Raw genomic sequence first — 20,143 nt, 5'->3', positions numbered from 1 at the left:
CAATGAACGCACACACACATACCCAGAGCAGTGGGCAGCTATGCTACAGCACCTGGGGAGCAGTTGTGGGTTAGGTGCCCTTGCTCAAGGGCACTTCATCCCAACCTGAGGCCATGACTGCCCCATGTTAACCTAATCACATGTCTTTGAACTGTGGGGGAAACTGGAGCACCTGGAGGAAACCCATGCAGACACGGGAGAACATGCAAACTCCAGACAGAAAGGCCCCCCATCAGCCGCTGGGCTTGAACCCAGAACCTTCTTGCCATGAGGCGACAGTACTGACCACTACGCCACCGTGCTGCCATTTACATAATTTGACATTTACATAATATGCAAAAAAGTTCAAGTTTTATTGGTCACATATAATTACAAGTAATTACAGTGAAATTCTTATGTACCTTAGGTCGTTGCGAGTGTAAAAGTATATTGATAAGATAAATTAAAAACTATAGAAATAAAGGGGAAGGGGGGGAAGAAAAAAACCCCCAAACAACTATATTAATGAGTGGAAGCATGGCAGAGATGTGATTGTGCGGTTACGAGTCCTTAAAGTCCAAGGTGCAGTAGTGCATAGTAGTGCACCTTGTTATCATTGTGAACAGTTCAACAGTCTGATGGCCTGAGGGAAGAAGCTTCTCCTCATTCTCTCAGTGTTGGCCTTCAGCTGTCGGTAGCGTCTCCCTGAAGGCAGCAGGGAGAACAGTCTATTATTTGGGTGGCTGGGGTCGCTGGCGATCTTCCTGGCTCTGTCCCTGCAGCAGTTGGAATAAATGTCCTGTAGGTTAGGGAGGGTGGTCCTGATGATTCTCTCAGCAGAGCGAACCACCCTCCTGAGAGCCAGCTGATCTCTCCTGGTGGTGCTTCCCATCCAGTTAGTGATGCTCCCACTCAGGACACTCTCAGTAGTGAAGGACTAAAAGTTCCTTAGTACCTTGAGTGGGAGTTTTAAGTCCTTCAGTCTCCTTAAGAAGTAGAGGCGCTGGTGGCCTTTCTTAACCAGACTGTTGGTATGACAGGACCAAGAAAGGTCCTGTGAGATGTGGACACCCAGGTATTTGAAATTGTCCACTCTGTCTACCTGGGCCCTGTTGATGCAGATGGGTTGGAGGTCCCTCTGCTGCTTCCTACTGAAGTCCACTATCAGCTCCTTCGTTTTGCTGGTGTTGAGTGTGAGGTTGTTCTCACTCAGGTCCGCAAGATGTTTAATCTCGGTCCGGTAGGCAGACTCATCATTATTGGAGATGAGGCCCACTACAACTGTATCATCAGCAAACTTTAATGATGGTGTTGGAGTCTGAAGTGGCCATACAGTCATGAGTGTACAGGGAGTACAGCAAAGGGCTCAGAACGCATCCTTGGGGGGAACCAGTGTTGAGGGTGAGGGGAGATGAAGTGTGGCTGCCTACATGTACCATCTGTGGTCTGCCTGTAAGGAAGCTGTGGATCCACCGGCACAATGAGGGGTGCAGGCTGAGATCACACAGTTTTTGGACCAGCCTGGAGGGGATTATGGTGTTTAAACGCTGAGCTGTAGTCAATGAACAGCAGTCTAGCATAGGATCCCCTCTTGGTGTCCAGATGAGTCAAGGTGGTGTGAAGTAGGTGAGAAATGGCGTCATCTGTGGATCTGCTGGGACGATAGGCAAACTGTAGCGGATCCAGGGTAGCAGGCAGGGAGGAGATGAGGGGTTTGACTAGCCTTTCGAAACACTTCATCACCACAGATGTTAGGGCTATGGGGTGATAGTCGTTCAGGCAGCTGGGCTGGGGTTTCTTAGGCACAGGAACTATAAGAGACTGTTGAAAGCAGGTGGGGACAATGCAATGAGAAAGGGAGACGTTGAATATTACCGTGAAGATACTTGCTAGCTGGTTAGCACATACCTTAAGGACATGACCTGAGATCCCATCTGGACCTGCTGCCCTCCTGGGATTCACTCTCCTGAGTGCCATCCTCACGTTGTGCTCTGTCACGGTGAGTGCTGTCTCCTCTCTGCCGGTGATTTATGTCGGCTCGTTTGCAGGTTGTCTAGTTCATCGGCGAGAGATTTGTCGGCGTTCGTCAGAGGAGCACAAGCTGTTTTATAGTCCATGATGATCTGTAGTCTTTGCCATAGCCCCCTGGGATCCTGCTGGTACAAATGAGTCTCCAGCTTCCTCCCATACTGCTGTTCAGCCTCCTTCACTGCTTTGCGAACGTTGTAAGAAGCAGCTTTGTATTCCTCCAAGTTCCCAGTTAACAGCCCGGTGTTATAGGCAGCAGTGTGTGCTCTCAGAGCGTCACAAACGGTGTTATCCACCCACGGCTTCTGGTTGGGAAATGTCCTGACTATGATTTTGGGAGCACAGTCCTCCGCTAGCTTCCCAATGAATCCCACCACTGCTTCCGTAAACACGTTGTCATCACCTGAGCTGTGCCGGAACAAATCCCAATTGGTGATGTTGAGTGCGTCTTCTAGGATCGCCACTGATTGGTCAGACCATTGGGTCACCTCTCTGCATGCTGGGGCTTCCATTTTCAGTTTTTTAATGTACTTAGGCATTAGGAAAATAGCAGAGTGATCTGACTTACCAAAGGGGGGAAGAGATGTAGCTTTATAGCCCTCTTTGAACAGCGAGTAGCAGTGGTCTAGAGTCTTGCATCCTCTGGTAGGACAAATGATATGTTGCCAGAAGTCCGGTCTTATCATCCTTAAGTTGGCTCAATTGAAATCGACAGCTATTATGAGAGCTGCGTCCCTGTGATTTAATCTCATAGCTGGAGAGGGCTTCGTGGGGTTCAGATAGGGCAGTGTCCGTGTCCGCTTTAGGTGGAATATAAATGGCGCTAAAGATGACTGACGAGAACTCTCGAGGGAGATAGAATGGCTGGCATTTGAGAGTTAGGAGCTCCAAGTTGGGTGAGCAGGAACGGGTTAAAGGTGTTATGCTCCTGGAATCACACCATCTGTTGTTGACCACTAAGCACGCTCCCCCTCCTCTCAACTTGCCCGACTCCTCGGTGCGGTCCATGCAGTAGACTGATAGAAACTCTGTCGGTTGCACAGCATGGTCCGGGACTGAGGGGGACAGCCATGACTCAGTGAGACAAATAATGTTACAGTCTCGTATATCCTGCTGGTATTTGAGTCTAGCCCGGAGGTCGTCGAGCTTGTTTTCCAGGGACTGGACGTTGGCTAGCAGAATGCTAGGCAGAGGTGGACTATGTGCCCTTCTCTTTAGCCGGTTCCTGATTCCCGCTCGTTTGCCTCTGGGTCTTTTCCTCAGCCTGAACTTGGCGTGCCCTCCATTGTTGTAGGACCCCCGCTGTATCTTGTCCGGCAGTGTGGAGCTGAATTCCCTTAAAAATAAAGAAACATTGCACTTCCCTCCAATGTCTATCAGAGTCTGTCTGGTGTACATAGTTAGAGTGCAGCCTGTGCAAAAAAGGACAAGGCTTTGATGTCATTTGTCACAGTACAGATATGAACTTTTGCCAAAAGTTGCAGCTGAACATGTCCATACACTGCTTTTGTGTGACACTCCTACACGTGAAAATTCCTACATGAGTAAATAAAAAAAGGAAAAGAAGTAAAATAGTGGAAATACTGCACATTCAAGAAGAGCACTTTTACGGATTAGTCATTTTCATGACTTTAAGTGTTTTAAAGGTAGCACAAAGGGGAATTAAGTCAGTACTATCTGGAATAATATGCAATATATTTTAAAATGTATCGTAATATATATGTTATGTGTTAAAAGCTGCGTGTTTGTGTGTTTTAGACTTCATAAGAAGACTATTGATGACGCTTGTCAGAGTCTTGAGGAATACAAGCAAACTTTGAAGATGCGCTATGCTCCGGTTACCATGACAGCAACACAAACACCACCACCTTCATGTAATGAGGAAACCATTTGCTCTTTTCCTTCTTTGCCTCATCGGACACTCCCGACTACCACCACACACCTTTTAAACACTGACACTGGATCTCCTATCTCTCACCAGACACCAGTAGTGAATGTAAAGCAAAGCCACAACAATAATGTCCTTGCAGACCCAACACTACTCATTCAGCCTCCTCTACCTAGTCCGAGTCCTACCTTAACCACATACCCAGATACCCATGTAATGGCACAAACTATCTCCACGCCCATCACTATCTCTCACTCGGTGCATGAGGATGGATTGGCGTTGATTCCACAATCAGCAGCCAGCTCCTTAGTAGACAAGAGGCCTACAGATGGTGCTTCAGAGCTTCAAGAAGTTCCTTTGCTCCCCCCTGCTGTGTTTCTGGAATATCTGCGAAGCAGGTGTTCTCAGTCACCGCCCACGCATCTCACTCTGATCTCTCAGCACGTCTCAAAAGATCCTGGGGTTGTCCTGCAGGAAGAAGTCGAGAACAGTAACCTGTATTGGGATGCAGAAATGGAGAAAAATCAGCAGGTCAGAGATCAGATACAAAAACAAAGAGATGCCCTCCATGCATTACTCAGAGCACAGCATGCAAAGGTAACCAAGATTGGAAAAAAACAAGGAAAAATAAGTTTAGATATGGTATATCTATGCATTAGAGTTTGTGCCTGAAATAATATCTGCTTTTGTGTCAGGAGCAGTCAATCCCACTGGGAATGCATGAGAGTGCTGTTATAGATGCTCCTGTGAAGGCTGATGAGAAGCGCAATGAACCTCTCCCGGTCTCTACAACACCGAGACAGAGCCATGCCCACACCCAACAAACTCCTGTGTTTGAGTCCAGTGGTGAGACACAACATTTTTATTTTTCAGTATTTACACACTGAATTAATGGTGTATTATGTACACCTATTATTGAACAGTTGCTGTTCATTAGTCAGCCTTACTGTCAACAGCTTCTTCTGTCTCATTCAAGATGCTATGTACTGTAGCACAGGTCTTGGAGTACCCACTGTCCTACACGTTTTAGCTTTAGTTTGTCCTTCTCCAACATACTCACTTCAATTTAGGACAGGTTGATAATTAGCTGATTGATTGATTATTGTCCTGTTGTTGTTCTGTCATTAATTATTGTTCTTTCTGAAATATTCCACAATCCTGACTGATCCTATATTTATCATTTGCAAATCGTATTTCTGCAGAACATTCTCTGTGTGAGTCAACGAGTGGCGTACAAGTAAATCCTCCAGTCTCTTGCCCACCAAGGACACTCCAGGTTCTCCTGCGTGACTTTGAGCAGCACAAACTCAGCACTATTGAGGAAGTGGACACTCCAGTTAACGTTACCATGGATACAGGTGTGTGTGTGTGTGTATATATATATATATATATATATATATATATATATATATATATATATATATATATATAAAATATGTATAATATGTATGTGTGTGATAGATATATATATATATATATATATATATATATATATATATATATATATATACACACACACACACACACACAGTGGGGCAAAAAAAGTATTTAGTCAGCCACCAATTGTGCAAGTTCTCTCACTTAATCCTGTATTTATGAGAGAGGCCTGTATTTTGAGATATGAGATGTATGTATTTTGAGATGAGAGATGTATGTTACCCCTTTTCCACCAAATCAGTTCCAGGGCTGGTTCGGAGCCGGTGCTGGTTCACAACTCGTTCAACTTGCGAGCCAGCTGAGAACCAGTTTGCTTTTCCATCACTCGCGGTGCTAAGCGGAGCCACGTCATTACGTCGCTGTATACGTCAGTTACGGCGCTACGTTTACATAAACCTTGTCGCGAATATCAAAGCAAAAACACAGAAGAAGCAGCAGCAGCAACAACAACAACAGCAACAACAATAATAATAATGGATGACTTCGCGTTTGTACAGCTGCTGCTTCTCGGCGCTTAAAAATGGCGATCTTTCGCGGTCTTGTTATTGTTGTTGGTCTTAACAACTCCGCCCTCCCGCTGACGTAAGCGGTTCTTTCCTCTGGCCCAGCAGAGAGTTGGTGCTAGCCTGGAACCGGTTTTTCTGGCCCCAGAGCCAGTTCTTTGTCAGTGGAAACAGAAAACCCGGTTCCAAACTAAGCACTGGCCCTGAACCAGCCCTGGAACTGCTTTGGTGGAAAAGGGGCATGAGAGAGAATCCTGTATTTATGAGAGAGGCCTGTAATTTTCATCATAGGTACACTTCAACTATGAGAGACAGAATGGGGGAAAAGAATCCAGGAAATCACATTTGAAGGATTTTTAATGAATTAATTGTTAAATTCCTTGGTAAAATAAGTACTTGGTCACCTACAAACAAGCAAGATTTCTGGCTCTCATAGACCTGTAACAACTTCTTTAAGAGGCTCCTCTGTCCTCCACTCGTTACCTGTACCTGTTTGAACTCGTTATCAGTATAAAAGACACCTGTCCACAACCTCAAACAGTCACACTCCAAACTCCACTATGGCCAAGACCAAAGAGCTGTCAAAGGACACCAGAAACAAAATTGCAGACCTGCACCAGGCTGGGAAGACTGAATCTGCAATAGGTAAGCAGCTTGGTGTGAAGAAATCAACTGTGGGAGCAATTATTAGAAAATGGAAGACATACAAGACCACTGATAATCTCCCTTGATCTAGGGCTCCACGGAAGATCTCACCCCGTGGGGTCAAAATGATCACAAGAACGGTGAGCAAAAATTCCAGAACCACACGGGGGGACCTAGTGAATGACCTGCAGAGAGCTGGGACCAAAGTAACAAAGGCTACCATCAGTAACACACTACGCCGCTAGGGACTCAAATCCTGCAGTGCCAGACGTGTCCCCCTGCTTAAGCCAGTACATGTCCAGGCCCGTCTGAAGTTTGCTAGAGAGCATTTGGATGATCCAGAAGAGGATTGGGAGAATGTCATATGGTCAGATGAAACCAAAATAGAACTTTTTGGTAAAAACTCAACTTGTGTTTGGAGGAGAAAGAATGCCGAGTTGCATCCAAAGAACACCATACCTACTGTGAAGCATGGGGGTGGAAACATCATGCTTTGGGGCTGTTTTTCTGCAAAGGGACCAGGACGACTGATCCGTGTAAAGGAAAGAATGAATGGGACCATGTATCGTGAGATTTTGAGTGAAAACCTCCTTCCATCAGCAAGGGCATTGAAGATGAAACGTGGCTGGGTCTTTCAACATGACAATGATCCCAAACACACCACCCGGACAATGAAGGAGTGGCTTCGTAAGAAGCATTTCAAGGTCCTGGAGTGGCCTAGCCAGTCTCCAAATCTCAACCCCATAGAAAATCTTTGGAGGGAGTTGAAAGTCCGTGTTGCCCAGCGACAGCCCCAAAACATCACCGCTCTAGAGGAGATCTGCATGGAGGAATGGGCCAAAATACCAGCAACAGTGTGTGAAAACCTTGTGAAGACTTAGAGAAAACATTTGACCTCTGTCATTGCCAACAAAGGGTATATAACAAAGTATTGAGATGAACTTTTGTTATTGACCAAATACTTATTTTCCACCATAATTTGCAAATAAATTCTTTAAAAATCAGGCAATGTGATTTTCTGGATTTTTTTTCCTCATTTTGTCTCTCATAGTTGAGGTATACCTATGATGAAAATTACAGGTCTCTCTCATCTTTTTAAGTGGGAGAACTTGCACAATTGATGACTGACTAAATACTTTTTTGCCCCACTGTGTGTGTGTGTGTGTGTGTGTGTGTGTGTGTGTGTGTGTGTGTGTGTGTATATGTGTGTGTATATGTGTGTGTGTGTGTGTGTGTGTGTATATATATATATATACACACACACACAGTATGTCAGTGCTCCAGCCTGATCCGGTGTACATAACTATTATTTTTCTGTTTGACATTATTGAAATTGGGATTGTCCTCAGGGTTATTCTGTTCTCATTGAGTGTACACATGAATGTTTATTCCGATTTAGTTATCGGTCTGATTATTAACAGCTCATCATGCTGCCTGTAAATGTACCTTTTACTGCCATCTGCATTCAGCTTACATTTCTTCAATAAATTTAAATATGAAAGCCTGTTATTTCTGAAACCTAAATGCTGATACATATCTGTCTGTATCTGATTTCTTTCAGCTGCTGAGGTGTGTATGGACAGCTCATCAGCAGAGAGCTCAGATTGCGCTCACTCCTGCAGTCTCTCTCTGACTCCACCCACCATGGGCTCAGGGAGCACTCAGGGGCTGAGCTTAGACTTGGAGGTCATAAGGTCAGAGGACAGCACATGCAGACCCAGCAAACTGTCATGGAGAGAGATGCTGCAGCTGGAATCAGCAGCTTCACGTGCAGGTAAAGAGACAGGCAGCTGAACTCATGTAGGTAGATGTTTACAACTAATTAGTCGCAGGTGAACAACCATAGCAACCTTATGTTGATTATACAAGAAAACGTGTTGTGCTGTGCTGTATGCATGTGTATGCATGTTTATGTTAAATCTTCATAGATGCTACTGTAAAAGCTTTAATCAGCCTCTAAGCGTAGTTTGTATTTGCGTTAGGAATTAGATTTCAGGAATGTTTGCATTTGAAACCTGAGGTGGCAAAAGGACAAAGTTTTATTGACTAAAAATATGCAGACTGAGTGACTAATAACCATGTCTAAAATATAACTATTTGAAAAAAATAAGACTGAAACTAAATCTGTCCAATATAATGTTATAAATCAGCATATAAACAGTATTAACAGAATAACCATCAAATTTTGGTTGTATTCTTTAATTCTTCATTCTGATTTCATTCTTCAGGTACAGACTCTACAGAGCAGCAGCAGGTAGAGGAGGTGAGTGCGTTATCCAGCTACACTCGCTCTCTAAGTCACCATTCTGCTACTCCTGTAGCTTTCTCAGATTGACCCTGTTACCTTGTATTGCTTTTAGATACATTTTTGTATGTATTAATGTTTGACAATGAATGTGTGACAGAACATTGTACAAATAATAATGTAAGGCAGAGAAATAATACTTTTATGGCTATCCCTATAGTTCGGTGTTTATTATTTATTATTATTATTCATTATAATTTTTTTTGAACATTTACTGTATCACTCACTCACTCACTCACTCACTCACTCACTCACTAACTATCTGGTTTAACATCACGTAACCCACCACCGGTGTGTTGGATGCTGCATGGCATGTCTGTAATTCCTTCTTCCAGAAGTCCCTATCTAAAGCATCTTTGGATGGAAGGCACCACTTCTTGAGGTCCTGGTTGACTAGCTCACACCAGGTCTTGCGGGGGTGGTCCTTTTTTCTTGATCCATCCACCTGCTGGGACATGACCCTTCCAGTACAAGAGGTGCGCCGACGGACGTGGCCAAACCACTGTAGGCACTTATGTTGAAGGTCAGCATCAAGCTCCACTAGGCCAAGTCTCTAACAAGACAGCTAGAGCTGACCACATCATCGAACTTCACGCTACACATCCATCTCAGCATTGCTCTCTCGTTCCTCTCCAGGCGTGTCACATCCATGCTTCTCAGAGACCAACTCTCATTAGCATACAGCATAGCACTCCTTACACAGCAGCTGTAGATGCAGCCACGAGTATGGAGAGTAAGACTCCGGCATGACAAGAGGGGGAGCAATTCCCTGAACTTTCTCCAGGCTGCTCTGGTTCTTGTGATCGTGGCTAGCTCACATCCTCCACCAGGACATAAGGTCAATACCCATGTGCTGTCTGCAGGAAATGTGTAGACTGCAACTCCATCTTCTGTAATGGTTGTCAACACTGGGTGCACAAGAAGTGTACCAGCATTCGTGGCAGACACTCTGCAGACCCATCCTTCAGGTGCAACAGATGTCAAGGTAACAAAGAGTCAACTGCATCTAGGACATGTTCACCAACAAGAACTTGGTTACAAGGCATGGCATCAATTGCACAGGCAAGACCAAGACATCTGTTGCACCTGAAGGATGGGTCTGCAGAGAGTCTGCCACGAATGCTGGTACACTTCTTGTGCACCCAGTGTTGACAACCATTACAGAAGATGGAGTTGCAGCCTACACATTTCCTGCAGACAGCACATGGGTATTGACCAGAGTCCCTTAAGGTGTTAAGGTTTGGGCCAGATATCAACACTTTGGTTTTGGCCATATTCACTCTGTCCTTTAGACTCCAGGCCGTTTTTCCACAGCAGAATCTTCTCCTTGAGCTCCTCTAGTATCTCGGCTACGATTACAAGATCATCCGCATATAGAAGTTCCCAGGGAGCACCAGAGGCAAAGTCCCGTGACAGAGCCTCAAATACGATAATGAATAACAGGGGACTCAGCACTGAGTCTTGGTGAACACCAACTTCTACCTTGAAGTCATCACTGAAAGAGCTGTTGATCCTGACCCTGCTCTTAGCATTGGCATACATTGCCTGGACTGTTCTCACTATCTATTGTGGCGCTCCCACATGCCTCAAGGCCCACCACAGAACTTCACGGGGCACAAGATCAAAGGCCTTTTCAAGGTCATCAAAAGCAAAGTACAAACTCCTTTCCATAGCCAGATACTTTTCAAGCAGTTGTCTCATAGTGAAGATTGCATCATTAGTTCTTCTGCCTGTTACAAAGCCAAACTGCATTTCATTTATGTCCACAATGCCACATAACACTTTCTCCAGCACCCTTTCGAAGACTTTTAGGCAGTGCTCTGTTAGCTTCAAGCCCCGGTAGTTTCCTCTGTCCATGGCGTCGCTCTTGTCCTTAAACAAGTTGATGATGTAACTTGTCTCCCAGTCCACAGGTATTTTCTCCTCAGCAATGATGGCATTCGCAAGCTTGGTGACAAGGGGACAGATGACGTCAATGGCAGCTTTGAACATTTCGGCATCAACACCAGATGGGCCAGGAGACTTACCAGGCTTCATCTTGTTTATAGCCTCTGCGACCATTTCACCAGTCACTGATATAGGGGGACTGGCAACAGGCTCAGCCATGGGTAGGTCTTCAGGGCGCCAAGGGAACTCAACGTTGAGAAGACGTTTGTAGTGCTCTCTCCATGCCCTTTTTTTGTCATCACTGCTAAGCGAGAGATTGCCCTGATCATCTCTAATGCAACTATCACCCACAATGTCCTGGTGCTCCTTCATTTGCTTCGCCACACGAAATACATCTTCTTTTCCTGCAATGACATCTTGGAACTTACATTCCTCAGCTTTCTTCTTAGCTTCATGGACTACACGCTTAGCATGACATTTGGCTTGGAGATGGTCCTCTTTACTACCACCTTTCTTCCAGGCCTTCCAAAGCAGTCTTTTCTTATCTACAGCGCTGCTGACTGTATCATCCCACCACCATGTCTGCTTCCTCCAAATGGTCTTCTTAGTGAATCCACGCACTATCAGCTGCACTTAGTACACTGCACTTCAGGAGTTGCCAGATTTCTTCAACAGATGTGGGGTCGTGACTGTCCTGCATCTTTGCTTTCATGGTTTCCAGGAAGTCTTTCTTCACCACAGGGTCTCTTAAGTTCCAGGGGTAAAGGCTTGCTTGTGAGACTTATTGGCCTTCATAGCAATGTCACAAACTAGCACTTTATGCTGTGGGACACATTCCTCTCCTGGCAGGACCTTGACATCGATGACAAGTCCAAGCTCATGGTGTCTCACAAGAATGTAATCAACTTGACTTGAGGAGCCTCCTGACTGGTAGGTGACCAGGTGGCTTACACTCTTTTTAAAGAAGGAGTTACATACAGTATGACAAGATCATTAGCTACTGAGAATTCCAGCAGCCTCTCTCCCTTGGTGTTATGGTCACCATAACCAAATCCACTGTGGCTACCTTCATAGCCAGCTGGAATACTTCCAATATAGCCATTGAAATCACTGCATAGGATCAAGGTCTCAGAGTTCCCAATCTTGGAGACAGTACACTGAAGTAAGTCGTAAAAAGCATCCTTGGTGCGGTCATCCAAACCTACTTGTGGTGCGTAAATTGAGAGGATGGTAAGGATGTTAACACCAACATTGATCTTGATGAGGCATATCCTATCAGATATACAGTGCTCAGCGTAAATGAGTACACCCCCTTTGAAAAGTAACATTTTAAACAATATCTCAATGAACACAAACAATTTCCAAAATGGTGACAAGACAAAGTTTAATATAACATCTGTTTAACTTACAACCCCGATTCCAAAAAAGTTGGGACAAAGTACAAATTATAAATAAAAACGGAATGCAATACAGTGGGGCAAAAAAGTATTTAGTCAGCCACCAATTGTGCAAGTTCTCCCACTTAAAAAGATGAGAGAGGCCTGTAATTTTCATCATAGGTACACTTCAACTATGAGAGACCGAATGGGGGGGGAAAGAATCCAGGAAATCACATTGAAGGATTTTTAATGAATTAATTGGTAAATTCCTTAGTAAAATAAGTATTTGGTCACCTACAAACAAGCAAGATTTCTGGCTCTCACAGACCTGTAACAACTTCTTTAAGAGGCTCCTCTGTCCTCCACTCGTTACCTGTATTAATGGCACCTGTTTGAACTCGTTATCAGTATAAAAGACACCTGTCCACAACCTCAAACAGTCACACTCCAAACTCCACTATGGCCAAGACCAAAGAACTGTCAAAGGACACCAGAAACAAAATTGCAGACCTGCACCAGGCTGGGAAGACTAAATCTGCAATAGGTAAGCAGCTTGGTGTGAAGAAATCAACTGTGGGAGCAATTATTAGAAAATGGAAGACATACAAGACCACTGATAATCTCCCTCGATCTGGGGCTCCACGCAAGATCTCACCCCGTGGGGTCAAAATTATCACAAGAACGGTGAGCAAAAATCCCAGAACCACACGGGGGGACCTAGTGAATGACCTGCAGAGAGCTGGGACCAAAGTAACAAAGGCTACCATCAGTAACACACTACGCCGCCAGGGACTCAAATCCTGCAGTGCCAGACGTGTCCCCCTGCTTAAGCCAGTACATGTCCAGGCCCGTCTGAAGTTTGCTAGAGAGCATTTGGATGATCCAGAAGAGGATTGGGAGAATGTCATATGGTCAGATGAAACCAAAATAGAAATTTTTGGTAAAAACTCAACTTGTCGTGTTTGGAGGAGAAAGAATGCTGAGTTGCATCCAAAGAACACTATACCTACTGTGAAGCATGGGGGTGGAAACATCATGCTTTGGGGCTGTTTTTTTGCAAAGGGACCAGGACGACTGATCCGTGTAAAGGAAAGAATGAATGGGTCCATGTATCGTGAGATTTTGCGTGAAAACCTCCTTCCATCAGCAAGGGCATTGAAGATGAAACGTGGCTGGGTCTTTCAACATGACAATGATCCCAAACACACCGCCCAGGCAACGAAGGAATGGCTTGGTAAGAAGCATTTCAAGGAGTGGCCTAGCCAGTCTCCAGATCTCAACCCCATAGAAAATCTTTGGAGGGAGTTGAAAGTCCGTGTTGCGCAGCAACAGCCTCAAAACATCACTGCTCTAGAGGAGCATGGAGGAATGGGCCAAAATACCAGCAACAATGTGTGAAAACCTTGTGAAGACTTACAGAAAACGTTTGACCTCTGTCATTGCCAACAAAGGGTATATAACAAAGTATTGAGATGAACTTTTGTTATTGAACAAATACTTATTTTCCACCATAATTTGCAAATAAATTCTTTAAAAATCAGGCAATGTGATTTTCTGGATTTTTTTTCTCATTTTGTCTCTCATAGTTGAGGTATACCTATGATGAAAATTACAGGCCTCTCTCATCTTTTTAAGTGGGAGAACTTGCACAATTGATGACTAAATACTTTTTTGCCCCACTGTAATTTACAAATCTCAAAAACTGATATTGTATTCACAATAGAACATAGACAACATATCAAATGTCGAAAGTGAGACATTTTGAAATTTCATGCCAAATATTGGCTCATTTGAAATTTCATGACAGCAACACATCTCAAAAAAGTTGGGACAAGGGCAATAAGAGGCTGGAAAAGTTAAAGGTACAAAAAAGGAACAGCTGGAGGACCAAATTGCAACTGATTAGGTCAATTGGCAATAGGTCATTAACATGACTGGGTATAAAAAGAGCATCTTGGAGTGGCAGCAGCTCTCAAGTAAAGATGGGAAGAGGATCACCAATCCCCCTAATTCTGCGCCAACAAATATTGGCGCAATATCAGAAAGGAGTTTGACAGTGTAAAATTGCAAAGAGTTTGAACATATAATCTACAGTGCATAATATCATCAAAAGATTCAGAGAATCTGGAAGAATCTCTGTGCGTAAGGGTCAAGGCCGGAAAACCATACCGGGTGCACGTGATCTTTGGGCCCTTAGACGGCACTGCATCACATACAGGCATGCTTCTGTATTGGAAATCACAAAATGGGCTCAGGAATATTTCCAGAGAACATTATCTGTGAACACAATTCACTGTGCCATCTGCCGTTGCCAGCTAAAACTCTATATTTCAAAGAAGAAGCCGTATCTAAACATGATCCAGAAGCGCAGACGTCTTCTCTGGGCCAAGGCTCATTTAAAACTGTTCTGTGGTCAGACGAATCAAAATTTGAAGTTCTTTATGGAAATCAGGGACGCCGTGTCATTCGGACTAAAGAGGAGAAGGACGACCCAAGTTGTTATCAGCGCTCAGTTCAGAAGCCTGCATCTCTGATGGTATGGGGTTGCATTAGTGTGTGTGGCATGGGCAGCTTACACATCTGGAAAGACGCCATCAATGCTGAAAGGTATATCCAGGTTCTAGAGCAACATGTGCTCCCATCCAGACGACGTCTCTTTCAGGGAAGACCTTGCATTTTCCAACATGACAATGCCAAACCACATACTGCATCAATTACAGCATCATGGCTGCGTAGAAGAAGGGTCTGGGTACTGAACTGGCCAGCCTGCAGTCCAGATCTTTCACCCATAGAAAACATTTGGCGCATCATAAAACGGAAGATACAACAAAAAAGACCTAAGACAGTTGAGCAACTAGAATCCTACATTAGACAAGAATGGGTTAACATTCCTATCCCTAAACTTGAGCAACTTGTCTCCTCAGTCCCCAGACGTTTACAGACTGTTGTAAAGAGAAAAGGGGATGTCTCACAGTGGTAAACATGGCCTTGTCCCAACTTTTTTGAGATGTGGTGTTGTCATGAAATTTAAAATCACCTAATTTTTCTCTTTAAATGATACATTTTCTCAGTTTAAACATTTGATATGTCATCTATGTTCTATTCTGAATAAAATATGGAATTTTGAAACTTCCACATCATTGCATTCCGTTTTTATTTACAATTTGTACTTTGTCCCAACTTTTTTGGAATCGGGGTTGTATAACGTGAAAGTAAGGTTAATAATATAACTTAGATTACACATTTTTTCAGTTTTACTCAAATTAGGGTGGTGCAAAAATGAGTAGACCCCACAACAAAAACTACTACATCTAGTACTTTGTATGGCCTCCATGATTTTTAATGATAGCACCAAGTCTTCTAGGCATGGAATCAACAAGTTGGTGACTTTTTGCAACATCAGTCTTTTTCCATTCTTCAACAATGACCTCTTTTAGTGACTGGATGCTGGATGGAGAATGATGCTCAACTTGTCTCTTCAGAATTCCCCAAAGAAAATAATTTCTTTACACCACAAAGGTGAAGGCTACAGGAAGATCAGCAAAGCTTTACTTATCAGTCAGAATACTGTCGCAAAAGTGGTACAAAAATTTAAGAAAGATGGAACTGCAACCATCTCACAGAGACATCCAGGTTATCCACAGAAGTTAACACCTCGACAGGAGCATCTTCTGATGAGAAGGGTTGAAGAAAATTGGCATGCAAGTTCATTGCAGTTATCTAAAGAAGTAGAAAGCCAAACTGGGGTGACTATTTCCCATGACACAATACAGCATACACTGCAGAGGAATAGCATGCATGGATGCCGTCCATGGAAGAAGCCTGTCCTAAAGCCCAGGCACAAAAAAGCCCACCTAGAGCTTGCCAGGGCCCATGCTGACAAAGATTAAGACTATTGGGACTCTATACTCTGGAGTGATGAGACCAAGATAAATGTTTTTGGAACTGATGGCTTCAAAACTGTATGGCGTCGCAAAGGTGAGGAATACAAAGAAAAATGCATGGTGTCTACAGTGAAACATGGTGGTGGCAGTGTCCTTATGTGGGGCTGCATGAGTGCTGCTGGTGTCGGGAAGCTGCATTTCATTGATGGCATCATGAATTCACAGATGTATTGCTCTATACTGAAAGAGAAGATGCTACCATCACTCCGTGCCCTTGGTCGTCGTGCACTTTTCCAACATGACTAAACACACATCTAAGGCCACTGTTGGATTTCTGAAGAAGAACAGGGTGAAAGTGATTCAGTGGCCAAGTATGTCTCCTGATCTGAACCCAATCGAACACTTATGGGGAATTCTGAAGAGGCAAGTCTCCATCCAGCATCCAGTCACTAAAAGAGGTCCTTGTTGAAGAATGGAAAAAGACTGATGTTGCAAAATGTTGCCAACTTGTTCATTCCATGCCAAGAAGACTTGGTGCTGTCATTAAAAATCATGGAGGCCATACAAAGTACTAGATGTAGTAGATTTTGTGGGGTGTACTCATTTTTGCACCACCCTAATTTGAGTAAAACTGAAAAAATGTATAATCTAAGTTATATTATTAACCTTACTTTCACGTTATAAGTTAAACAGATGTTATATTAAACTTTGTCTTGTCACCATTTTGGAAATTGTTTGTGTTCATTGAGATATTGTTTAAAATGTTACTTTTCAAAGGGGGTGTACTCATTTACGCTGAGCACTGTACGCTTGACATCAAGCACGTTCTCTACCCACTTCTCTGCCAAGAGGATACCAACACCACCAGTACCTTGGTCATTTCCTATCCAAAAGAACTTGTACCTGGAGTCCTTTCCACTAATCATATGGGCCAATCCACCCCTCCATCTTGTCTCTTGCAGATAGTAAAGATCAATTCTCCTCCTAGCTATTGTCTCAACTACCTCACTGCTTCTACCTCTTATAGTATCAATATTCAAAGTTGATACACGAAATGATTGACGCGGTCGCTTGATGACAGTCTGGCGGTGCCCACTTCTAACACTCATCCCACTGTTGACGACACTCCCATCACTATCAATAATATTACAAACTACCATGACTTTAAAATGTGGCAACATTTTACGGCTGGATGCCCTTCCTATCAACAACCTAGAAATTTACAGCATCTAGGCGAGCTGGGTCCTAAAGCTTGCTATCCACCAGGGGCCAAGACACACAAGTCGTAGGATGGGACAAGTCGTACAAAGAAAAAATGACTGAATTGAAAAACGAGACAGCAGCAACAAACTGGTTTTAAGGCACCAGTAACCAGCTTTTCGCCCCTTCTCCTGTTGGTATGAAACGGTTCAAGCCATGTGAAAGCCAGGAGCTAGGCTTGGTTGTCAGAGGCTATATTTTGCGCTGAGCCATTGGGGCATTTTATAGGCTGAGCGGGCGAAACCTCAACAACCACTGTGGCAATAACAACCTTTAGAACCAAGGTATGCTGTAGTCATATGGTCCTTTTAAAACGTGTGTGTGTGTATTTATGTTCAGGTGGAGCTGGTCTTACCACCTGACGGAGCCTCTGGTGCACCAGATTTCCTCTCTTCCACCACCCTTTCAACAGGCAGCTACTTCTCTAGTGAACAGGATCCCAACTTCAATGTTACAGGCATGTTGGTGTCCTCAGTCATACACTTAAAGCATACACAAAAAAAACCCCTCAAAGTAGCAATGAGTTTTTGGTTCTAAAAATGTGTTGAAAACTTTGAACATCATGTCAAGCACAGAGACAAGAGGCCAAAGGTAACTACAAACATGATACTATCACCACCATGCAAACGTATTGAACATATCAAAATATCTAAACTTTCCATAAGATCCATTTTTTTGAAAAACCTAATTATATATTTTATTCTTTGATGGGTGGCACGGTGGTGTAGTGGTTAGCACTGTTGCCTCACAGCAAGAAGGTTCTAGATTCAAGCCCAGTGGCTGGCGGGGGGGCCTTTCTGTGTGGAGTTTGCATGTTCTCCCCGTGTCTGCATGGGTTTCTTCTGGGTGCTCCAGTTTCCCCTCACAGTCCAAAGACATGCAAGTTAGGCTAATTGGTGGCTCTAAATTGACCGTAGGTGTGAATGAGAGTGTGAATTGTTGTTTGTATCTATGTGTCAGCCCTGAGATGATCTGGCGACTTGTCCAGGGTGTACCCCGCCTCTTGCCCATAGTCAGCTGGGATAAGCTCCAGCTTGGCCGCGACCCTGCACAGGATAAGCGGTTATGGATAATGGATGGATTTTATTCTTTGACTTGTATAAAAAAAAAGTACTTTTTTGATTTTTTTTTTTTCACTCTCACTGTATTTTCTCTTCCTCCCTCTCCCCCCCTTCAGATTCTTCTTTGTTCAGTAATGAATGTCCTGGAAGGTCTGGAACCTCTCTCATCTGCTCCAGCAGCTTGTGTGCTTTAAATTTTCCCAAGACAACAAACTCCTCACATTGCAGTAACAGTCTGCAGAACATCATCGATAAATACACTAAAGAGCTGGACAAGTCCCTCAGATCAGTCCATACAGGTACAGATAATTGCAGAAGTCCATTTTATCCAGAGTAGGTCCTAGACGTACAGCTGTTTGACACCAACGCCTGGATAAATAAAAAACATTTCCTCAGGAACAGATATATATCTGATACAGGGCAGTTTAAATAGGCACTGATATGAACACATATGAGGGGGGAAAATAGTTTTTGAAAGTTAAAAAGGTTTGTTTATTTAGTTATCCCCCCTTTTCTCTCTAAATAGGTTGTTTGCCAATTCTAACCTAATATCCAGCTTTCCCCAGCATAACACTCTTAGAGTAACACACTTTTTCTGATTGTTGCCAGGCAACTAGAAATAAAACGATGGTTACGTATGTAAACCACAGTTCTATGAATTTCGGATGAACACCAGAGGCAGTGCGTTAAGCACATGGATGTCCATCACATGTACGTGCAGGTTGAGTGTTTGTATCAACAAAGTCACCTGTGACCTGGGTGATGTATGCCCCTTGCCCCAGCACTAAAGGCACGTTCACCCAGGAAGTGAACTCTTGGCAATCTTCTTATAAGTATTTTGAGTGATTGCCAAGCTCTGGCAGTCATCTGAAATTCATAGAACCGCAGTTACATGCATACCCATTGTTCTATTTTATTTCTACTGACCGCCAGAGGCGGTGCTTTAAGCACCTGGATGACTAATACCAACAAAGTCACGAGGAAGACCTACTTGCCCCAAGAGAGCTGTTAAGGTGTAGGAAGAATGGCTGTTGCCACTGGGTTGTGAGAGACCTCATTAACCCTATAGAATCTTGCAAATGTGCAAGTTGATGTCCATGATGCAGCTGCACAGATATCTAAAAGAGGAACCCCTCGTAAGGCTGCCCATGACACACACACTCCTTGTTAAGTGACCACTCACATGAGGGATTGGGAGACCACTGCCCCTATAGGCATGGACAATAGCGTCTACAATCCATTTCGACAGCTGCTGTTTGGACATGGCATGACCTTGCTTATGCCCTGTATGACAGACAAACAGTGAATCTGACTGCCGGAAGTGGTTTGAATACAAGTCTTTAATGCTCACACTGGGCACTCTGCTCCTGCTCAACCTCTTGAGTTGGGGGCTCAAAAGCTGCCAGACTGAGGAGCTGGTTTGTGTAAGAAAATGAAAAGGTCTTTGGGTGAATGGAAGGGTTAGGCCATAAGGCAGGGGTCTTCAATCCTATCCGCAAAGGGCCGGTGTAGCTGCAGGCTTTCATTACAGCCAAATTGGAGGCTCACTTGATTGTTGACTGGAGACGAGGGTGAAATGATTAAACAAGTGAAATCAGGTGTAGCTCCTGCTTGGTTAGAATGAAAGCCTGCAGCCACACTGGCCCTTTGTGGATAGGATTGAAGACCCCTGCCATAAGGTTTACCCCTGTGTCACCAGGATTCCAATGTAGGTACTCTTGGCTCACTGATGAGGCGTGCAACTCACCTACTTATTGGGCTGAAGCCATGGCTAAGAGAGGCTGTATTCACAGACAAATACTTCAATTCCAACCTCTCTAGTGGTTCAAATGGGGGATGGCACATTGCCTTTAATACAAAGGGCAAGTCCCAAGAGGATACTGGGTT

General features: G+C 44.0%; 1 protein-coding gene across 7 annotated transcripts in view; it reads left to right on the top strand.

Moving 5' to 3' along the window:
- The window catches only part of cep295 (centrosomal protein 295), a 73,892-nt gene that overhangs the window by 31,422 nt on the left and 22,327 nt on the right, over positions 1–20,143 (top strand). For 6 of the 7 annotated variants that reach the window (XM_060933637.1, XM_060933634.1, XM_060933636.1 and 3 more), the window contains exons 13-19: positions 3,766–4,492; positions 4,591–4,741; positions 5,098–5,253; positions 8,042–8,254; positions 8,709–8,743; positions 17,535–17,652; positions 18,373–18,555. In XM_060933637.1, coding sequence (XP_060789620.1) covers positions 3,766–4,492; positions 4,591–4,741; positions 5,098–5,253; positions 8,042–8,254; positions 8,709–8,743; positions 17,535–17,652; positions 18,373–18,555 — 1,583 coding nt within the window. The remainder of the gene's footprint in view (positions 1–3,765; positions 4,493–4,590; positions 4,742–5,097; positions 5,254–8,041; positions 8,255–8,708; positions 8,744–17,534; positions 17,653–18,372; positions 18,556–20,143) is intronic. The other variant, XM_060933635.1, reaches the window with a different exon arrangement.

The sequence above is a fragment of the Neoarius graeffei genome, chromosome 11 (assembly GCF_027579695.1).
Source record: "Neoarius graeffei isolate fNeoGra1 chromosome 11, fNeoGra1.pri, whole genome shotgun sequence".
Classification (NCBI taxonomy): Eukaryota; Metazoa; Chordata; class Actinopteri; order Siluriformes; family Ariidae; genus Neoarius; species Neoarius graeffei.
This window is presented reverse-complemented; position numbering and strand designations above follow the sequence as displayed.